The sequence below is a fragment of the Pteropus alecto genome, unplaced genomic scaffold (assembly GCF_000325575.1).
Source record: "Pteropus alecto unplaced genomic scaffold, ASM32557v1 scaffold39, whole genome shotgun sequence".
Lineage (NCBI taxonomy): Eukaryota > Metazoa > Chordata > Mammalia > Chiroptera > Pteropodidae > Pteropus > Pteropus alecto.
In genome coordinates, this window is record NW_006443568.1 from 4,410,940 (window position 1) to 4,427,065 (window position 16,126).

The 16,126-nt window shown below is 45.8% G+C and overlaps 1 protein-coding gene across 1 annotated transcript in view; it reads left to right on the forward strand.

Annotated features, from left to right (window-relative positions):
* The window catches only part of CSMD2 (CUB and Sushi multiple domains 2), a 571,413-nt gene that overhangs the window by 479,540 nt on the left and 75,747 nt on the right, over positions 1–16,126 (forward strand). Inside the window, exons 41-46 of the mRNA XM_025041387.1 lie at positions 247–351; positions 4,243–4,361; positions 4,853–4,922; positions 6,903–7,019; positions 9,861–10,070; positions 14,685–14,873. Of these exons, the coding sequence (XP_024897155.1) occupies positions 247–351; positions 4,243–4,361; positions 4,853–4,922; positions 6,903–7,019; positions 9,861–10,070; positions 14,685–14,873 (810 nt within the window). The remainder of the gene's footprint in view (positions 1–246; positions 352–4,242; positions 4,362–4,852; positions 4,923–6,902; positions 7,020–9,860; positions 10,071–14,684; positions 14,874–16,126) is intronic.

A 16,126-nucleotide genomic window follows, 5' to 3' on the forward strand; every position in this document is an offset into this window, starting at 1 on the left:
CTGGCATGAGGCTCTGCCACTGCCCATTTTGCAGGAAGTTGTTTGAGGTCTTCCCCGCCCCCTCCCTTGGACATGAGAGACCCAGCACTCTGAGGGGTGCTAATTTGTCATTTAGCAAGCGTGACAATTGGGAACATTTGGGGGCTTTGGGAGCAGAACGCCAGCAGGCAGCAAAAGCAAGTGGAAGAGGGAGGAGCTCGGGAGCAGGGGAGGCTAAGCCTGAATGTCCCCTGTCTCTTGCCCTAGGAACAACTGTGCCCGCCCTTCTGAACAGCACCTCCAACCAGCTCTACCTTCATTTCTACTCAGATATCAGCGTGTCGGCAGCTGGCTTCCACTTGGAGTACAAAAGTGAGAATCCAGAGTCTCAGCTGTGTATAGGGTTCAGGGTGGGAACTGACAAGTACTGAGTACCCACAAGGAGTAGGGGTCATACTAGGACTGTATTTTCTCCATCCCACTGGAGCCTTATCACAGACCTAGATGAGGACACTAAAGCTCAGAGAAGGTCCGAAACCTCCTCAAGGCTACACAGCCAGTAAATGGTGGAGATGGGATTCTCACCCAGATGTCAGTTACTCAGAAATCTTTATGCTTTCTCTGTGTCCACACCAGGAATGGGAAAGGGGCTTGCCCATTGGCTTACGCCCAGCATATAATTTGAGATATAAGAACATAGAGGTGTTCTCCAATCTTAAAAACTAGCCTCTCCAACCCCTGGTTCCGTGACACAATTATCTTTGGAAATGTGGGAAGGCATGATTTGCTTGACCATCTGTGACAGCATGGGCCTGTGCAGATGGAAGCCTCACTTGGTAATAGAAACTTAATAGGGTCAGCATTGGATGTTATGCAGATGCCCAGCTGGTCTCCAAAACGAATGAGCCTTATCCAGGTGAATGGGAGAGGATTACTCAGATACCAGGATGCTCGTGGCCTGAAAGAACTGAAGAGTCTGCCTAGTAGGAGAGACCTGGAACAGCTTGAAGCCGATACCCTGAAGGGTAGAGAATAGGACAGGGACCTCTGAGGCCTTCCGCTGTAGACCTCGAAGGCTCTACTCAGCGGGTGGAGTGAGGCATCCCGGGTCTCTTGAGAAATTCACATGTTTTCTTTTACTCTCTTTTCTCTGTTCTTCCCAGTTTTGTGTCCTTCTCCAATATTTTAATTCAAGTCCTTAAATGTTTCTTAGAGTCTTCTCTTTATTTTCTTCTTCCAAAGATATACTTCCTTCTTAAATCTCTTTGTCATTCTACTGCCTCATTCCCAGGAAAAATTCACCTCTTCTCTTTGTTGTAGAGAACTGGTAGTTTTCTAATACCTGATATTTATCATGCACTGTCCTTTTATGATGGGGAAAACAGAGGTCTTCATTAGTATTTGGGGACTGAAATTCCAAGGAGCCAAGACCCAGTAGTTATATTTTTGTTTTGTGGACAATCTACGAAGAGGTGCAGAAGGGGAGAATTAATTGCTATTGTAGAGGCAAATGGTTTTGAAGGGTACTGAAAAGTCATATCTACTGCTATGACTCATACTTAATGTTTATTTAATTGAAATGGAAATGGAACAATATGCTTTCAAAAGTAATAAATTGCATATGATAAAAAAATAATTCTTCCTTTGTTGCGAGCATAGCTTAAATAAAATCAAGCTGTGCAATGAAAGAGAAATTGGAATGATTTTCTTAGTCTCCCTCTTTCCTTCTCTCTCTGGGCTCACTTTTCTCCCCATTCCATTTTTTCTCCCACCATACTCTTTTGCTCTGGCTTTCTCTCTACCTCTCCTCCGTTTGTCCATCACTGACTTTCCAGTAAGTAGGTCTCAGGTTACTAAGTTATGATCACCCCACTAAATACTGAGTTATATTCTGCTTGGTGTACCGTGAGGAGTGGGGAGAAATAAACAATATGACAGCCAAGATGAAATACTTCGAATTCAGTTTAATGATTGTTTTAATTCTGTCTTTAAGGTCTTTTGTTCCAGCTGCTCAGATCTGTGGACATAGGCCCAAACAGCCTTCATTCCCAAGCCTCACACTCGCTTCTTAAAAGCACATGTAGAACAGGAGTTGTCTGAGAAGAGCATGAGGGAACTTTCTAGAGTGGTAGTAATGTTGTGTAGTTAGGGGTTTGGGTTATACGGGTGCCTGCATTTGTCAAAACTTAGCCGATGTACACTTAGGATTTGTACGTTTTGTTATATATAAATTTCTCTCCAAAGCAGGGAACAAAACACATATGGTTATCTCATGCACATGTAGAATTTCAGCTCTGAATATGGAATGAAGATTCATCAGCTACTGCACAAGGAGATGGGGCTGGGTATCCTAGGCTGGCCAGTTCTTCCCATTCCTTTTCCACAAGAGCCTGGCTTCCTGCAGGCACTGAATACACTGGATTCCTCGAGGGATCTGGGATCTACCAGAAGTTATCTAACAGGAGTGCTGATAGATAGGGCGCTCTCTCCCAAACTTTCTGGCCATGCAGGTGCCCAGGGTCAGACCCAACCACAAAGTCTCTTAGCCCAAACAGGTAAAAGAATAGTGCTTTGAAGGAGGCAGAGAACTCAGTTGACAGCTATCACTTTGCCTTGTCGTGATTCTTCCGGCCCTCGTCCGTAAGAGGCACACTCCAAGTCCCATCCATCAATAAATACACAGGGACTTACTTCATGCATCTTAAGTGCCCTCGCTTGCAGATGGGCTCTTGTGGGGCAAAAGAGATGTGTAAAGCCCACCAGTCAGGAGATGCTACACTCCTATTTGCTGTAAGAGTCAGCCAGGCAGGGATTCAAAGAGGATGAGAATGATTTCAGGAGAGGAGGCAGAGAGAGCAGGGCTGGGGTCGGACGTGAGCTCATGTGGCCCTGGGGGTTTGACCAACTCTATTTGGGCAGGCCTGGAGTCAAACTGTGTTTGACTTGCATCCCAACTCTGTGGCTTACTAAGGGCATGTCTCTGGGCCTCTTAGCCTGCATCTTCACTCTACTTGGGCAGGCCTGGAGTCAAACTGGGTTTGACTTGCATCCCAACTCTGTGGCTTACTACGGGCATGTCTCTGGGCCTCTTAGCCTGCATCTTCACCTGTGACATGGGGTGTTAAGACCTGTTTCAAGGGAATGAGATGATGTGTGTGACACTCACTCTAGCCTTGCTGATGGGAAGTGCTCAGTGAGTATTGCTCCAGTGATGATGGTGTGGGCAGACAGAGAGAGGAAGTAGGGAAGGAAGATTAAGATGGATGTCCTAGCAAAGCACTGTGTACAATGCTGGGTATATAAAGAGGAGTAAATGAACACAGATTGAATTTGAAAAGTCAAGAAAGGAGAGTGAAGGAAGACCACCTGAGATCCCATAGGGCGATCTTGAAAAGGACCAGGCCAAGACCATGACGGTCCTATATATAATGTCAGGATGATAAGGTGAGTCTCCATATAATAGGTGATAGGGACCCACCACTTTGAATGGCTGAGCAAGGAAACTCCGTGATTTACAGAGAAAATTTAAGGACATAAATTGCCCATGAGTGCAGGATGGATGGGGATAGGGAACAAGAGAGAAGCTATTGTGATTCCAGCGGTGAGTGAGGGCCAGAGCTGGCCATAGGAGGCAAAGTGTGAGGAGCCCCGGCACTGCTTCCAGAGAGAAGCTGCCCTGACCTTGAAAACACAATGGGAGAAAGAAGGCAGTGGAGGGTCTCATCTCAGAGAGTGGGACTCTCTGAGCCCCCAAGCATCGCTGGGATGTCCCTCCGATAACTGCTCTCCTTCCTTCTTGCCCTTCATTCGCCTCTCTCCTAATTTCTTAGCCCTTGGGAAATGTCTTCTTAGGGCAAGGAAAATGGAAAGAAGTTGGGAGTCGGAGGCGGGAATCATATGGGAGCTGCTCATACAGAGGGATCTGGGGGCTTAGAGCCAGGGCTGGAGCAGCAACCTAGCTCTGCTGCCCCAAAGGCCTTCTGGGGAGCCCAGGGGGCAGGCAGCAGCCAGAGTTCTCAGATGATACCCACCTGCCCCCAAGGAGCTTTGGTCTGTGGAACCTCAGTGCCATATAAATATTCTAATTTTTTCTGTGCACTGTGAGGTAAAGGGGTTGGGAAGAGCTAGCCTAGATGCCAAGAGCAGAGAAAGCCCAATTTGGAGACACCTTTCTCCCTGCTGCCAACATTGCCCTCAGCCTACAGTTATATTTACCTGCTGGGCTGGTCCGTTCTCCTTTCCATCTGTCTCTGTCTTGTCTAGCTGTGGGCCTGAGCAGTTGTCCAGAACCTGCCGTGCCGAGTAATGGGGTGAAGACTGGCGAGCGCTACTTGGTGAATGACGTGGTCTCTTTCCAGTGCGAGCCTGGATACGCCCTCCAGGTACCTCCTCTTGACACCCAAGAAACAGGCGTCCCCTGAGATGTGCTTGGCCAGCCTTGCAGCAGCAGAGCTACAGTCACCAAAGAGCAGTGACAGTCCCCCAATACCCCTGAGGACCATTTTCTCCGCCTGGAGCTGTTTATGCAAAAGATAAACTTTGCTGACTTAGTGATTTGGCATAAGCCAGCCTCCAATGTGCTCCTGCAAAGTTTTGATTTGATTAGACTTTAGGAAAATTTAATTTTCCTTTGAAGCCCATGAGGGAATCTAGCAATTAAAAGAAGCTCACAAGGAAGCTTAAGTAATGAGACTTCTATAGTAATGGCTGTTATAAGCATCCTTCCCAAAAACCTCTCTCCTTCTGCCTCACTCCCCATCCCACAGTGGATTAATGTATCTTGTTGCCTAACACAAAGCCCCTGAACGAGCTCTCCTACATACGATTGTGCCCGTGTGGGCCGCTAGCCCACCCATGTTCCCGATTCCTCCAGGGCCACGCCCACATCTCCTGCATGCCCGGGACCGTGCGGCGCTGGAACTACCCGCCTCCGCTCTGTATCGGTAAGAGAGCCCAGACTTTTCCAGTTCATTCAGAATTTACATACCAAGTTTTGCCCATGTGTGCAGTTTTTTTAAGGAAATGAAGTATAAGTTTTCTACCAGGGATTTACGCTCACTAACATATCATGTAGTTCAAATCAACAGACAATTTGGTATCCTGGGTGTGTTCACAGGCAATAGCTTTAGGCTTAATGTTTTCGTAAACCCTCACTCGAGGCTTTAATGACTTTTGGAAACCTTCGCCCACCAAATGGAAAATGACAGGAGGAGCCTTGCCCATTTGAAAAGGTGATGATGACCATTCTCATTCCAAGTAATTGGCCAAATGGACCTTCTAGGCACTTCGGACTTTCCCCTACGACTTTTCCTGGGACCGACAGATAAAATCTACTAAGAAGGAAACACCGAGGGTTACGTGTGAAATGAGAACTGAGCTTGGTTTGGTCTCCTACCCTGTGCTAACCAATGATAAAGAGATCAACGGGTACAAGAAAATATGGGGTCTTCACCTTCAGAAACTTCTAGTCAGGTCGGGGCAGGGGAAAACTAACAATAATTATTGAATGCCTATTATGTGCAAGGCACGGAACCATATGTTTCCTCAGAGGAGGTATCATGATCCTCATTTTTACAAGTAGGAAAACTAAGGCTTTTAGGGTTAAAAAGAAAGTGGTAAGGTCAGGAATGGATACTTAGGTTTCTCTGATGCCTGGGCCACTGTAAAGTACCCCTCAAGGCTGACCTTGAGATAGGGAGCAAAGTGAGTCGAAGGAGTGTCATGGGCTTAATGGCATTTTCCTTCTGTGATCTCACCAGGTACAGGGCCCAGTAGTCTGTTGAGCAGTCAAAAATGTGACTGGTCAGCCCAGGGCGCTTTCCTTCATTACATAATACAAAAGCCCTGCCAAGAAAACCACTCACGTTAACAGCAGCTGCCATTGGATGAGTGTGTACCTTGTTTGCCAGCCCCAGTTCCAAGTGAAGTGCGGTCCTTTCTGTTGTAACCTCATAACGACCCTGTGATATAGGTGCTGTTAGCTCCATTTCACAGTTGGAGGAAACTGAGGTGTGGAAGGGTTTCACACAGGAAGTGTGTCCCTCATGGTCAATGCTGGAGCTCCTCCTCTTAACCCAGGCACTGCCCTCTTCGGATCTAAACAGAATCTTCTCCCCAGAAAGCATTTGCCTAGACACTGCAAATCCCTGCCCTCTGCTCCTTTCTCTGGGGTTCCATGCATGGCTAACCCCTTTCTGCTCACACAACTTTGTCCTAATAAGATGTGAAAGCAAAGTATTGATGTCAACTGTCCAGGCCATAGTCATGCTGCAGCTCTGCATCCTCTGATGACTCAGAAGTCACCTCCATTGGAGTTTCAGATGCCCAGCCCCTTGTGGCTGGCTCCTCGTGGAATGCTAATCACAGTCACTTTGGCCAAGGGCGTATGTCAAAGTTCTGAGGGCAGGTTCATCTATTGACCACCCAACCCCATGGAGTACAAATTTACAAAGGTCCTGGCATGGTGCCTAGCATAGCATAGGGAATCAATGCATGCCAGTCCTTTTCCTTGATCCTTTTTCTTCAGTCTTGGAAGAGCTGATTGGACAATGAGGAGAGGGAGATTTAAGGGATAAAGTAAGAAATGGCTGTACTTCTCGTGGAGCAGCCTTGTGCTGCGTGACCTCACTAAGAGAACTGAACTGCGAGGGGCATGCTCAAGGTCAAGAGTCCACAACTTGGGTTTGTGGACTACTCGATGGTCCTAGCATGGTGGGCAGTCCTTGCTGAACTTACATACCAAGTTTTGCCCGTGTGTGCAATTTTTTTAAGGAAATGAAGTATAAGTTTCTTTAGAAGGGGTTTCAAAGGGGTTTATGACTTGGGAAAGGTTAAAAACCGCTGCTCTAACGGAGCATCCAAATGCTGGCATGGCCCTGTACGCTCTTTAGTGCTACCCTAACCCTCTGGTCTCATTGTCACAGCACAGTGTGGGGGAGCAGTGGAAGAGATGGAGGGGGTGATCCTGAGCCCTGGCTTCCCAGGCAACTACCCCAGCAACATGGACTGCTCCTGGAAAATCGCACTGCCCGTAGGCTTCGGTGAGTCTTCACGCCCAGGTCTCTGGACTTAAAGCAACTGTCTGAAAAACCGTGGCTCAGGCAGTTTAGCTCTCTGCCTCTCTATTTCTTTATCTGTTGACCTCTTGTACAATCGTGGGTTCAGTTAAGAATGGGAGAGATGGAGGCTTTGAGAACATTAAGTGTGGGGCTGAGAGGGTTAGGAATTGCCATTGTTTTTACTATTTGAGTAGCAAGCTAAAATCCAGGACTGTGGAAGGAGAAATTACTTAGGGATGGTTAAAGAAAAGGAAAAAAGAAATCTATTTTACAGAGACTGGATCTTGAATTGTGCTTTTAACTAAATATCCAATTTCTCATCCTAATTAAATCGAGCCAAGGTCAACATGAAATTGAGTTTGCATTCTTCATAGGCACATTCCGGCTAGCCTTAGAGATCGGGAAGTGTTTTCTTGTGGAGATGGAGTATGCCACTGTGGAGGATGGTGATCTGGGTGCAAAATTTAATTGCCAATGATTTATCTATGGCGCACTCAGAATAAAATTTAACCCCAGATATCTCAGTTGAAGAGAAAAGGACTTGTGCTGACATGGAACTGATGGGCTTTGCACATAAGTCATTTTGCCCAAGTCACTGCTCTGTTCTTGGGAACAAAATGTCCCAAAGGGACCTTTCGTGCACCGGCCCATAATCTCCCAGTCTGTGACCTTGGGAATGAAGACCACCTATTTGGTCCTTTATTATTCAGCCTAGAGTGGGTCTTCTGATGGAGAAGGGACTTTCAGGAGAAAGTAATCTAAACTGGCCCTCTTTAAATCTGTTCCAAGGGGTGGAAAGAGGCCGGTGACCCTCCAAAGGATGGAGTCTTATATTTGATACCATTTTCTGAAGGAAATCAGGGACAGATGATCAGGGTGCAAAATGATGATGACGTCAGAAGCCTTGGGAAACTCCAGATGTTGAGACACGGAGGAAAGAGGAGCTAGGAGACCCTTTAGCTCTGCATCCATACATGGGCCAGAAGAACCTTAGATGATAGAGCGTTGATAAGGGAAAACAACATCCAACAGAAAAGGAAGTTTAAATGGGAGGCACATCCTTGTTCTCTCTAAGCCCTGAGGTTCAGCCACCAGAATGCTCTATCTCTAGGTCCTGAGTATCTGTTCTGCCCCTGGAGAATAAGCTTCCTGCAGGGTCCAATTGCAGAAGACCAGGATCCCTTGCTTTTAAATGAATGTTGAACTCTAACACAGTCCCTAACAGCATATAAAGAGCCACTACATTTACAAGCTACTGCCACTAGATGACAGTGATCACATCCAGTTCTTTCCAGGAGCTCAGTTCAGAAATCCTGCAGTCCTTTGATGGACATGCAGCCCACAACATTGGGATGATGCATGGGCAGTGGGGTGGAAAGCATAGGCTCCACACATGATATGTACAACAGCGCTCATTGCAAAATTATCCACAACTTGGAAACAATCTACATGTTCGTTAGTAGGGAAGTGAATAGTGTTGTTGGATAATTCATAAATTAGAATTAATTAATATGTCGTCAAAATCAATGAACTATGTCTTTGTATATCAACTTGGATAGACCTTGAAAAACACAATGTTGAATAAAAATTAGGTTTGTAAAACTGTAGGTAAAGCATATCATTTATGTAAATGTTTAAAACAAATAAACCCGAGTATTACTTAAGAATCTTAAAAGCGTTAACTGGAAGGATACCTTCTAAATTTATGATAGTGATTGCCTCTGTGGAAGGAAGTAGGGAATGGGATAAAGCAGGAGACATAAAGGGTATTTAACATTATATGTCAAGTCTTATTTTATTCTTTAAATAATCAGATGCAAAAAAAAATCACATATGTGAACTCACTCTAAGCAAATTGGAAAGTACAAATGAGCAAATTTTAAAAATTAAAATTATCTATAATCCCACCATGCAATCACTAACAGCTTAGTCCTCACCATGAAAAGGTAGCGAGGACCTTGTAGGTCTTTTTCATCCCTGTGCCATGCCTCGTACAGCCCTGATGCATGGCAAATGTTCAATAAATATTGTTAGCAAATCGATGAATATTTTTCTAGTTTTTAAATTCAAAAATGAGAATTATATTCAACCTACTATTATGCGATCAGATTTTCACAATTAACATTGTGGACATTTTCCTATGCTCAGTGAATATATTTTTTCCATATTATTTTTAATAGTAATCCAATTTTATGAAATCTTATCATAAACAAATATGAATATTCCCACCTCCATTCTCTAAAAAATAAATTAAGCCATTTAACCTGTCAGGTTGTTAGGAGATCTTGATTAATCCATTAAGATCTCAAAGTATAAACTTCCCTTGGCTTAATGAACAGATGGAACAACGTATTCTCCTAAGTTTTATATTCCTGAATTATCATAAGTGTTCTAGAAAATACCGGTTTGAAGTTCATGTCTTTCAGTTGGGTGTATGGGGGGGGATCTTATTTTTAAGTAAAAAGTTTATCGTAGCAAAGCTGTTTTTACACTGCTATGAAACATATGAATCACAAATTAAATCAAATGTCAGTCCTGAACTTTGTTTTCAATAAAATAAAATGGACTCGAGATGGAGCTCAGAAATGACAGCTGCCCTTCCTTTTGCGTGAATAACATACTTTTTAAGTTCAGTCCAGCCTGAAGACAAGAGACTGGGCTGGGCCGGCACCTCCTGCAGTCTGTCCTGGGAATCTTGATTGGCTAGGAAGTCAGTGGTAGGGACACGTGGGCTCGGGCAGGAAGCGCTTTCCCGCGGGGGCCCATTTGAAACAAGACTGTATGTATTGCTTTGGGCACTGCCTGTCTCTGTCTTGCTCCCAGGAGCTCACATCCAGTTCCTGAACTTCTCCACCGAGCCCAACCACGACTTCATTGAAATCCGGAACGGCCCCTACGAGACCAGCCGCATGATGGGCAGATTCAGTGGAAGTGAGCTTCCAAGCACCCTGCTCTCCACGGCCCACGAGACCACTGTGTATTTCCACAGTGACCACTCCCAGAACCGGCCAGGATTCAAGCTGGAGTATCAAGGTAAGGACAAGGAAGGCCCCGTTTGCTCCTCTTTCTATCCCCATCTCTTACCCACAACTGCCCATCTTCCCAGCCTCCCATGTAGAGGAAGAAAGAACACAGGAGGGGCTGAGTGTGGGGGAACAGGAACATTCATGAGGCTTCTTTTCGGCGGCATGTCACTCTGGCCTAGCTGAGACTGTCTAACCCCATTTGACAAGCCTTCACCAGGGTGGCAGACCCAACAGCGCCCTTGGAAGTTCAACCTCTGTCCAGGCCCGATAGCCAGCATCTTTCCTTGAGCAAGTGACTCATCACAGGCACCCCCGAGTACCCAGCCAGCCACTTCCCTTGGGCCTGACAGGCCTGCTAACTCCCTCTGGGTCTCCCCTGTATGTCAAGTCCAATATGCTCAGCAAAGCTAGGACTTGTTAGAGGATTCCAGTCACAATCCCAGGGCAGCCCACTGAGCCTTCACAATGAGACAGGCCCATTCACCCCTACTGAAGGTTTTCATGCAACCACACTCACTTCAGCACTATCCTCCTGAAGCGAAATGCTGTGACAGACCCCACTCCTGGCATGCTTCCCATGGAGCAAGCCTCATCTACTCCAGCTCAGGCTTCATCTGTTTGAGATGCCATAACCTGTGGCTGTGCGAATTGCGCCCAACCTGTGCAGCTGTACGTAGCGGCCCTGGATAGGCCCACCTTCTCGCTCCAATGCTTCCCTAGTGTCACTGACCGAACCGTTTGTTCTAACCTATTCTCTCATATTCTTGCACTGATTTTTTTTTCGTATTTTTAGATTTTTTCCCAATACTAATACATGCTTATGAAAAATTAAAATATTACAGATGTTTTTGTGAGTGCATCATTGAAAGTCAGAATTCTCCCATAATACCATTTCCAACCCCACGTTATACAGAGTTATCAACTTTCAACAATTTGATTTCCCCATTTTTTGATACATATTTTGATATAACTATATTATTATATCGTAACCAAAATTGGATCGTATTATAAATGCTGTTTTGCAATTTTCTTTTTTAAAGTTAATTTTTAATTACACAATTTACAAACACACTCAACTCGTTAAGAAAAGGAAGGAAAGAAAGGAAGGAAGGAAAATAGGATGGAAGAAAGAAAAGAAGAAAAAGAAGGAAAGAAGGAAGGAAGGAAGGAAGGAAGGAAGGAAGGAAGGAAGGAAGGAAGGAATTAAAAACATTATAGATAAAGCCAAGCTCTTTGACTGAAGCCTCCAAACACAGTATTATTCCCCAGAAATAACCACTATTGTTTTAATGTGATCATTCCAGATCTTTTTCCATGTGTGGACGTACATGTTCTATGTACCTGTGAAAAATATGTCATGTTTCATGAATTTTTTGGTTGTGCTTTCTACATAAATGTAGAATATTCTGTATCCATAACATTCTGACATTTGTCTTTCTCACCCCATGTCAGAGATGTATGGTGGCGTGGATTTGGGCTTGTCATTAGGGAAGGCTTTAAAGGATGTTTCATGAGGTGAGCACAGTTGGACCAGTTATACGGGTGCTGCCTCCTCTGTGTGTCTTGAAGAGAAAGGAACTCCAATGAGTGTGACTGGGCTTGTCACCAGAGGTGAGGTCTCAGGAAGAGGAGCTGAGCCTCTCACACCAATGAAATGACAGGGAGAAGCTGTGCCTCTTACCCAAAGAGTGACATTTCATCTTCATTGATAGTAAGGCACTTGCCACACCCAGTGAAGCTATGCATGGGCTTGTCACAGAGGCCAACCTTAGCTAAGAGTGCCTGTGCCTGTTAAGTACACACAGCCTGGGTGGGTGGGGTGGGGCTGTCAAATGAGTCATGATGCCTCAGAGGGACACAGTCTGTCAAAAGAGAGACTCAGGCCCAAATACTTGATCAGTGTTCCTCTCTGGGACAGACGCATGCCTGTCTTGGGCTTCCCCTGTGTTTTAGGCATCTAGGGCTGCTGTAACAGAGTACCACAGACTGGGTGGCTTAAACAACAAGAATTTATTCTCTCACAGTTCTGGAAGCTGGAAGTTCCAAGATTAAGATCTCTTCTGAGGGCCATGAGGAAGAATATATTCCATGCCTCTCTGGTGATTTGCTGGCAATCTTTAGCAGGCTTTGGCTTGCTGAAGTATCACCCCAATCTCTGGCTTCATCTATGCATGGTTTGCTCCCTGTATGTCTGTCTCCAAAGTTCCCTTTTTCATAAAGACACCAGGCATATTGGATTAGGGCCCATCCTGATGACCTCATTGTCATTTAGGTGAAGATAGATAAAAGCCTTACCTCCAAATAAAGTCATATTTTGAGGTACTGGGGGTTAGTACTCCAACACATGAATTTGGGGAGGACAAAATTCAACCCATAGCGCCCTCTGACAGGCGCAGTACTCTCCCTGAGGCTTCTCCTCTCTATTAATGCAAGTACTGATGATGCCACCATTGTGACAGGGACAGCTGCTCTGGGGCCGACCCACAGACACTGTGCCTTTGCCCCTATGATAGGTACAGCCCTACCCATTGAGCCCCTATGATGGAACCAGACACTCTTGCCGTGTTCCCGATGTGATAAGCTCACTTGTCCTTATAAAAGCTGTTACTCTGAGTCTCTCAGATTCCATCAACTCCTTCCCATGGAAGAGACCTGCCCACTCCCACAGAGCCCTGGTCCCGAGCTGAGGCCCTCCCAAACCCCTCCCAAGGCTCCCCTGCACAAGGGCCCTGTGTTGAGGCTTCTGGGCCAGTAGGCCAACATTCTGGGTTAGCATTTGTCTCTGCGATGTGCCCATTATGCAACCTGAGGCTTCACAGGTTCAGCGGCCAGTTCTCTGAGGATTTCCCCGCCAGGTGGGGGACAGAATAGGAGCAGGGAATAAGTGGGGTTCTAAGTAGGTTTTCAGAGGCCCAACACCTCCACTAGGAATTGGCCCAACTGTGTGAGAAGTGCAGCGTCCACTGGGGTTTCCACTCTGTGGTGGACCCACCTTCTCCCACCTGTGTTTTACCGTCACGACTTGCCTGGATGTTCCTCTGAAGGCTCCCCTTGGGTCACAGGCCCAGCTACTCCCTCCGTGCCTGCCCATGTGCCACAGTCCTGATGACACCTGTGGAACCACTCTTGGTATCAAGGCAGCTGCTCCCCTTCAGACTTGACCTCAGCTTCCATTAACACTTCTTGGTTGTGATGGCCCCAAACTCTTGGACTAGGTTGTCTCTGTGCCAGAGGCCCAAGTCCTCCGACCAGGGCCTTACAATATGTCACAGACCCGAATAATTCTTCCTGCCCCATAGCACACATCCTCCAATGACACTTCCCTTAGCTCTACGGAGTTGTATCCTGTGAGCGAGCTCTAACCACTCTCCTCAGGGTTTTCCTTCATGGAAAGACCTGCTTCCTGGAAGAGCCACCTGTCACTGTAGAGGCTGTTGCTTACTTTTTCTTACTTTTTCTCAAAATTCCTTCTACTAGATACTCTGAATTTCCTGAGCTGGGTTTTTCCTTTCCCTTCTTCAGATAAATACTCCCCCCAAAATTTTAGTAACAGCATAAGCTACTCCCACACAGGTCTCCCAGTCTGACAGGTTTAACTTACTCCATTAAAACTTCTCGAGAAGTTTTGTCTATAAAGAACTTAGCAAAATGATAAAACATCGGATTATTCCCAAATGTTAGACATCATGATTATTAATATTTTGGAGTATAGCACTTTGTTTGAAATCGTTCATATGTATAACACAGCCACCGTCACAGAGGAGGTGCTTAGGAAATGTCAAGTTCGTGATCACTGCTGTTTATATTGTTATTACGTGTGACAAATGTGTCCGCTTCCATGGAGCATTCATTTGGCTTCCACAGCTTCAGCTGAGAACTCAAATGTTCCTTCTGCTCCGGCCACCGATTTCCTGTATAGGATGGGCCAGGTTACTGCCACAAAGGCTATTCTTTGTCCTGCGTATTTAATTAATCAAAGGCCATGCTCAGCAAATCCCGCAGTGACCTCTCCCTGTTGGGCAGGCCTCAGCTACTTCCATTAAGGTGTCTGTTTTGAGTCAGGCCCACCCATTCTCATGGAAGCAGCTTTCTGGCTCCTCTCCTTGCCACAGATTTGGCTTCCTCCCACCAAGTCAGTTCCTTCTTGGTAGGTTTCTCTGAGTTGGAAAGACCCCACTCAAGTCTTCACTGCTTCCTATGTTTGTGATCTTGATCATTATCATAGTTAAATGAAAGAACTAGGTCAACACCCGGCCCCAAGGAGGTGCTGAAAAATAATGATTCAATCTAGTGTTGTCTTCCTTGAGCCTCTTTTTCCCATTAAAAAAATAATAATAGACAATATTAATTGTCTATTATTACCATGTGCCAGTACAGTGCAAAGAGTTATGTATATAATCTCCTACTTAATCCTCACAAGAACCATTTTCTAAATAAGAAAACTGAGGCACAGAGAAGTTAAATAAGGTGCCCAAAGCCAGCAACTAACAAATGACGAAGTTCTGCCTCAGTCCAAATCTCGTTGCTTCACCACTATGTGACCCTCTGCTGTTCCTGTGTTCTGACTGGGGAGAAAATGCCAAGAAAGAATAAAGTAACCTTCTCTCCTGACTTTTTCCAGCCTATGAACTTCAAGAGTGCCCAGACCCAGAGCCCTTTGCCAATGGCATTGTGAGGGGAGCTGGCTACAATGTTGGACAATCAGTGACTTTCGAGTGCCTCCCAGGATATCAACTAATGGGCCACCCTGTCCTCACATGTCAACATGGCACCAACCGGAACTGGGACCACCCCCTGCCCAAGTGTGAAGGTATGTCCCTCTTTCATCCCTTGGGATTTTTCTTAGGGAGACTGGTCCAGAGTAGTCCTGTATCTACCTGCGTGCTCCATGGGATCATCTATGCTGGGAGATCCTGGCAAACCTTATCCTTTTCATACGGAGGGGACCCAGCCTATCCAGGGAAGGATCCTGGGGACAGAACTCTGGGCCAGTGCTAGGGAGGACCTGAAGGAGATGTGGGCCATAGCCAAGGGAAAACATACTCAGCCCCTGGGAATGTCCAACCTGATGGGCTGGATATCCCCAGTCAGAAGGGAAGACTCTGCCTGAGGGTGTAGGAGCCAGTGGTGTGCTGACAGGTAGGAAGGTAGGGTTAACCATGGCATCTTCGCAAATGGAAAGAGAATAATACCTCTTTTTAAGAAACTTCTTGTTTCTCTCTTCACCTGCCCCCCTCCTAATCCTCATTCTCCTACATATGTCTAGAGATATCCGAGTTAATAACATCAGGGAGCTAGAGGTGACACTCTCCTGGGTCTTCATTAATCAGAACCAGGATGGAAGAAGACGTAGAGGTTGTGCTGTCTGTACCCTCATCTGCTCACCTCAGTTCTGTTTTCCTTCATTTTTCACTCTTGAGGCTCAGCATTTTCCTGGACAATCCTCATTCTCCTACATGTGCCTAGAGATATCCGAGTTAATAATATCAGGGAGCTAGAGGCGACACTCTCCTGGGTCTTCATTAATCAGAACCAGGATGGAAGAAGACGTAGAGGTTGTGCTGTCTGTACCCTCATCTGCTCACCTCAGTTCTGTTTTCCTTCATTTTTCACTCTTGAGGCTCAGCATTTTCCTGGAGAAGAAGCTGGGATTTGTCTTGAAAGGGGAAAGCTTGGCAGGAGGACAGCATTCTAGGAGAAAGTGCCCCATCTCCAGGATCAGATCATCCCGGGCTCCTGCCTTGAACCAATTCCCCTCTCTGAGCTTCAGTTTCTTCTTTCGTACAATGGGACTTCTCGTCTCTACTTTGTAAGAGCTGAGAGGATTTCAAGATGGCTCATGTAATGTGCCCAGCACAGTAACTGGCTCACAGACAACGTGCTTGAAGTAGTCACTCTCCATAGAAAAACAGGCCTTGTTTGTAGAACTGAGCTATGCTGACGTCAAACTATAAGGCCATAATTTCTAAAACTATTAAACCCCCAGTTTGTTTTTCAGATTTTCAGAACTATCCCCATGCTTAACCAGTCCATTATTCTGGAATTGTTGGTTGATCTCGTGCT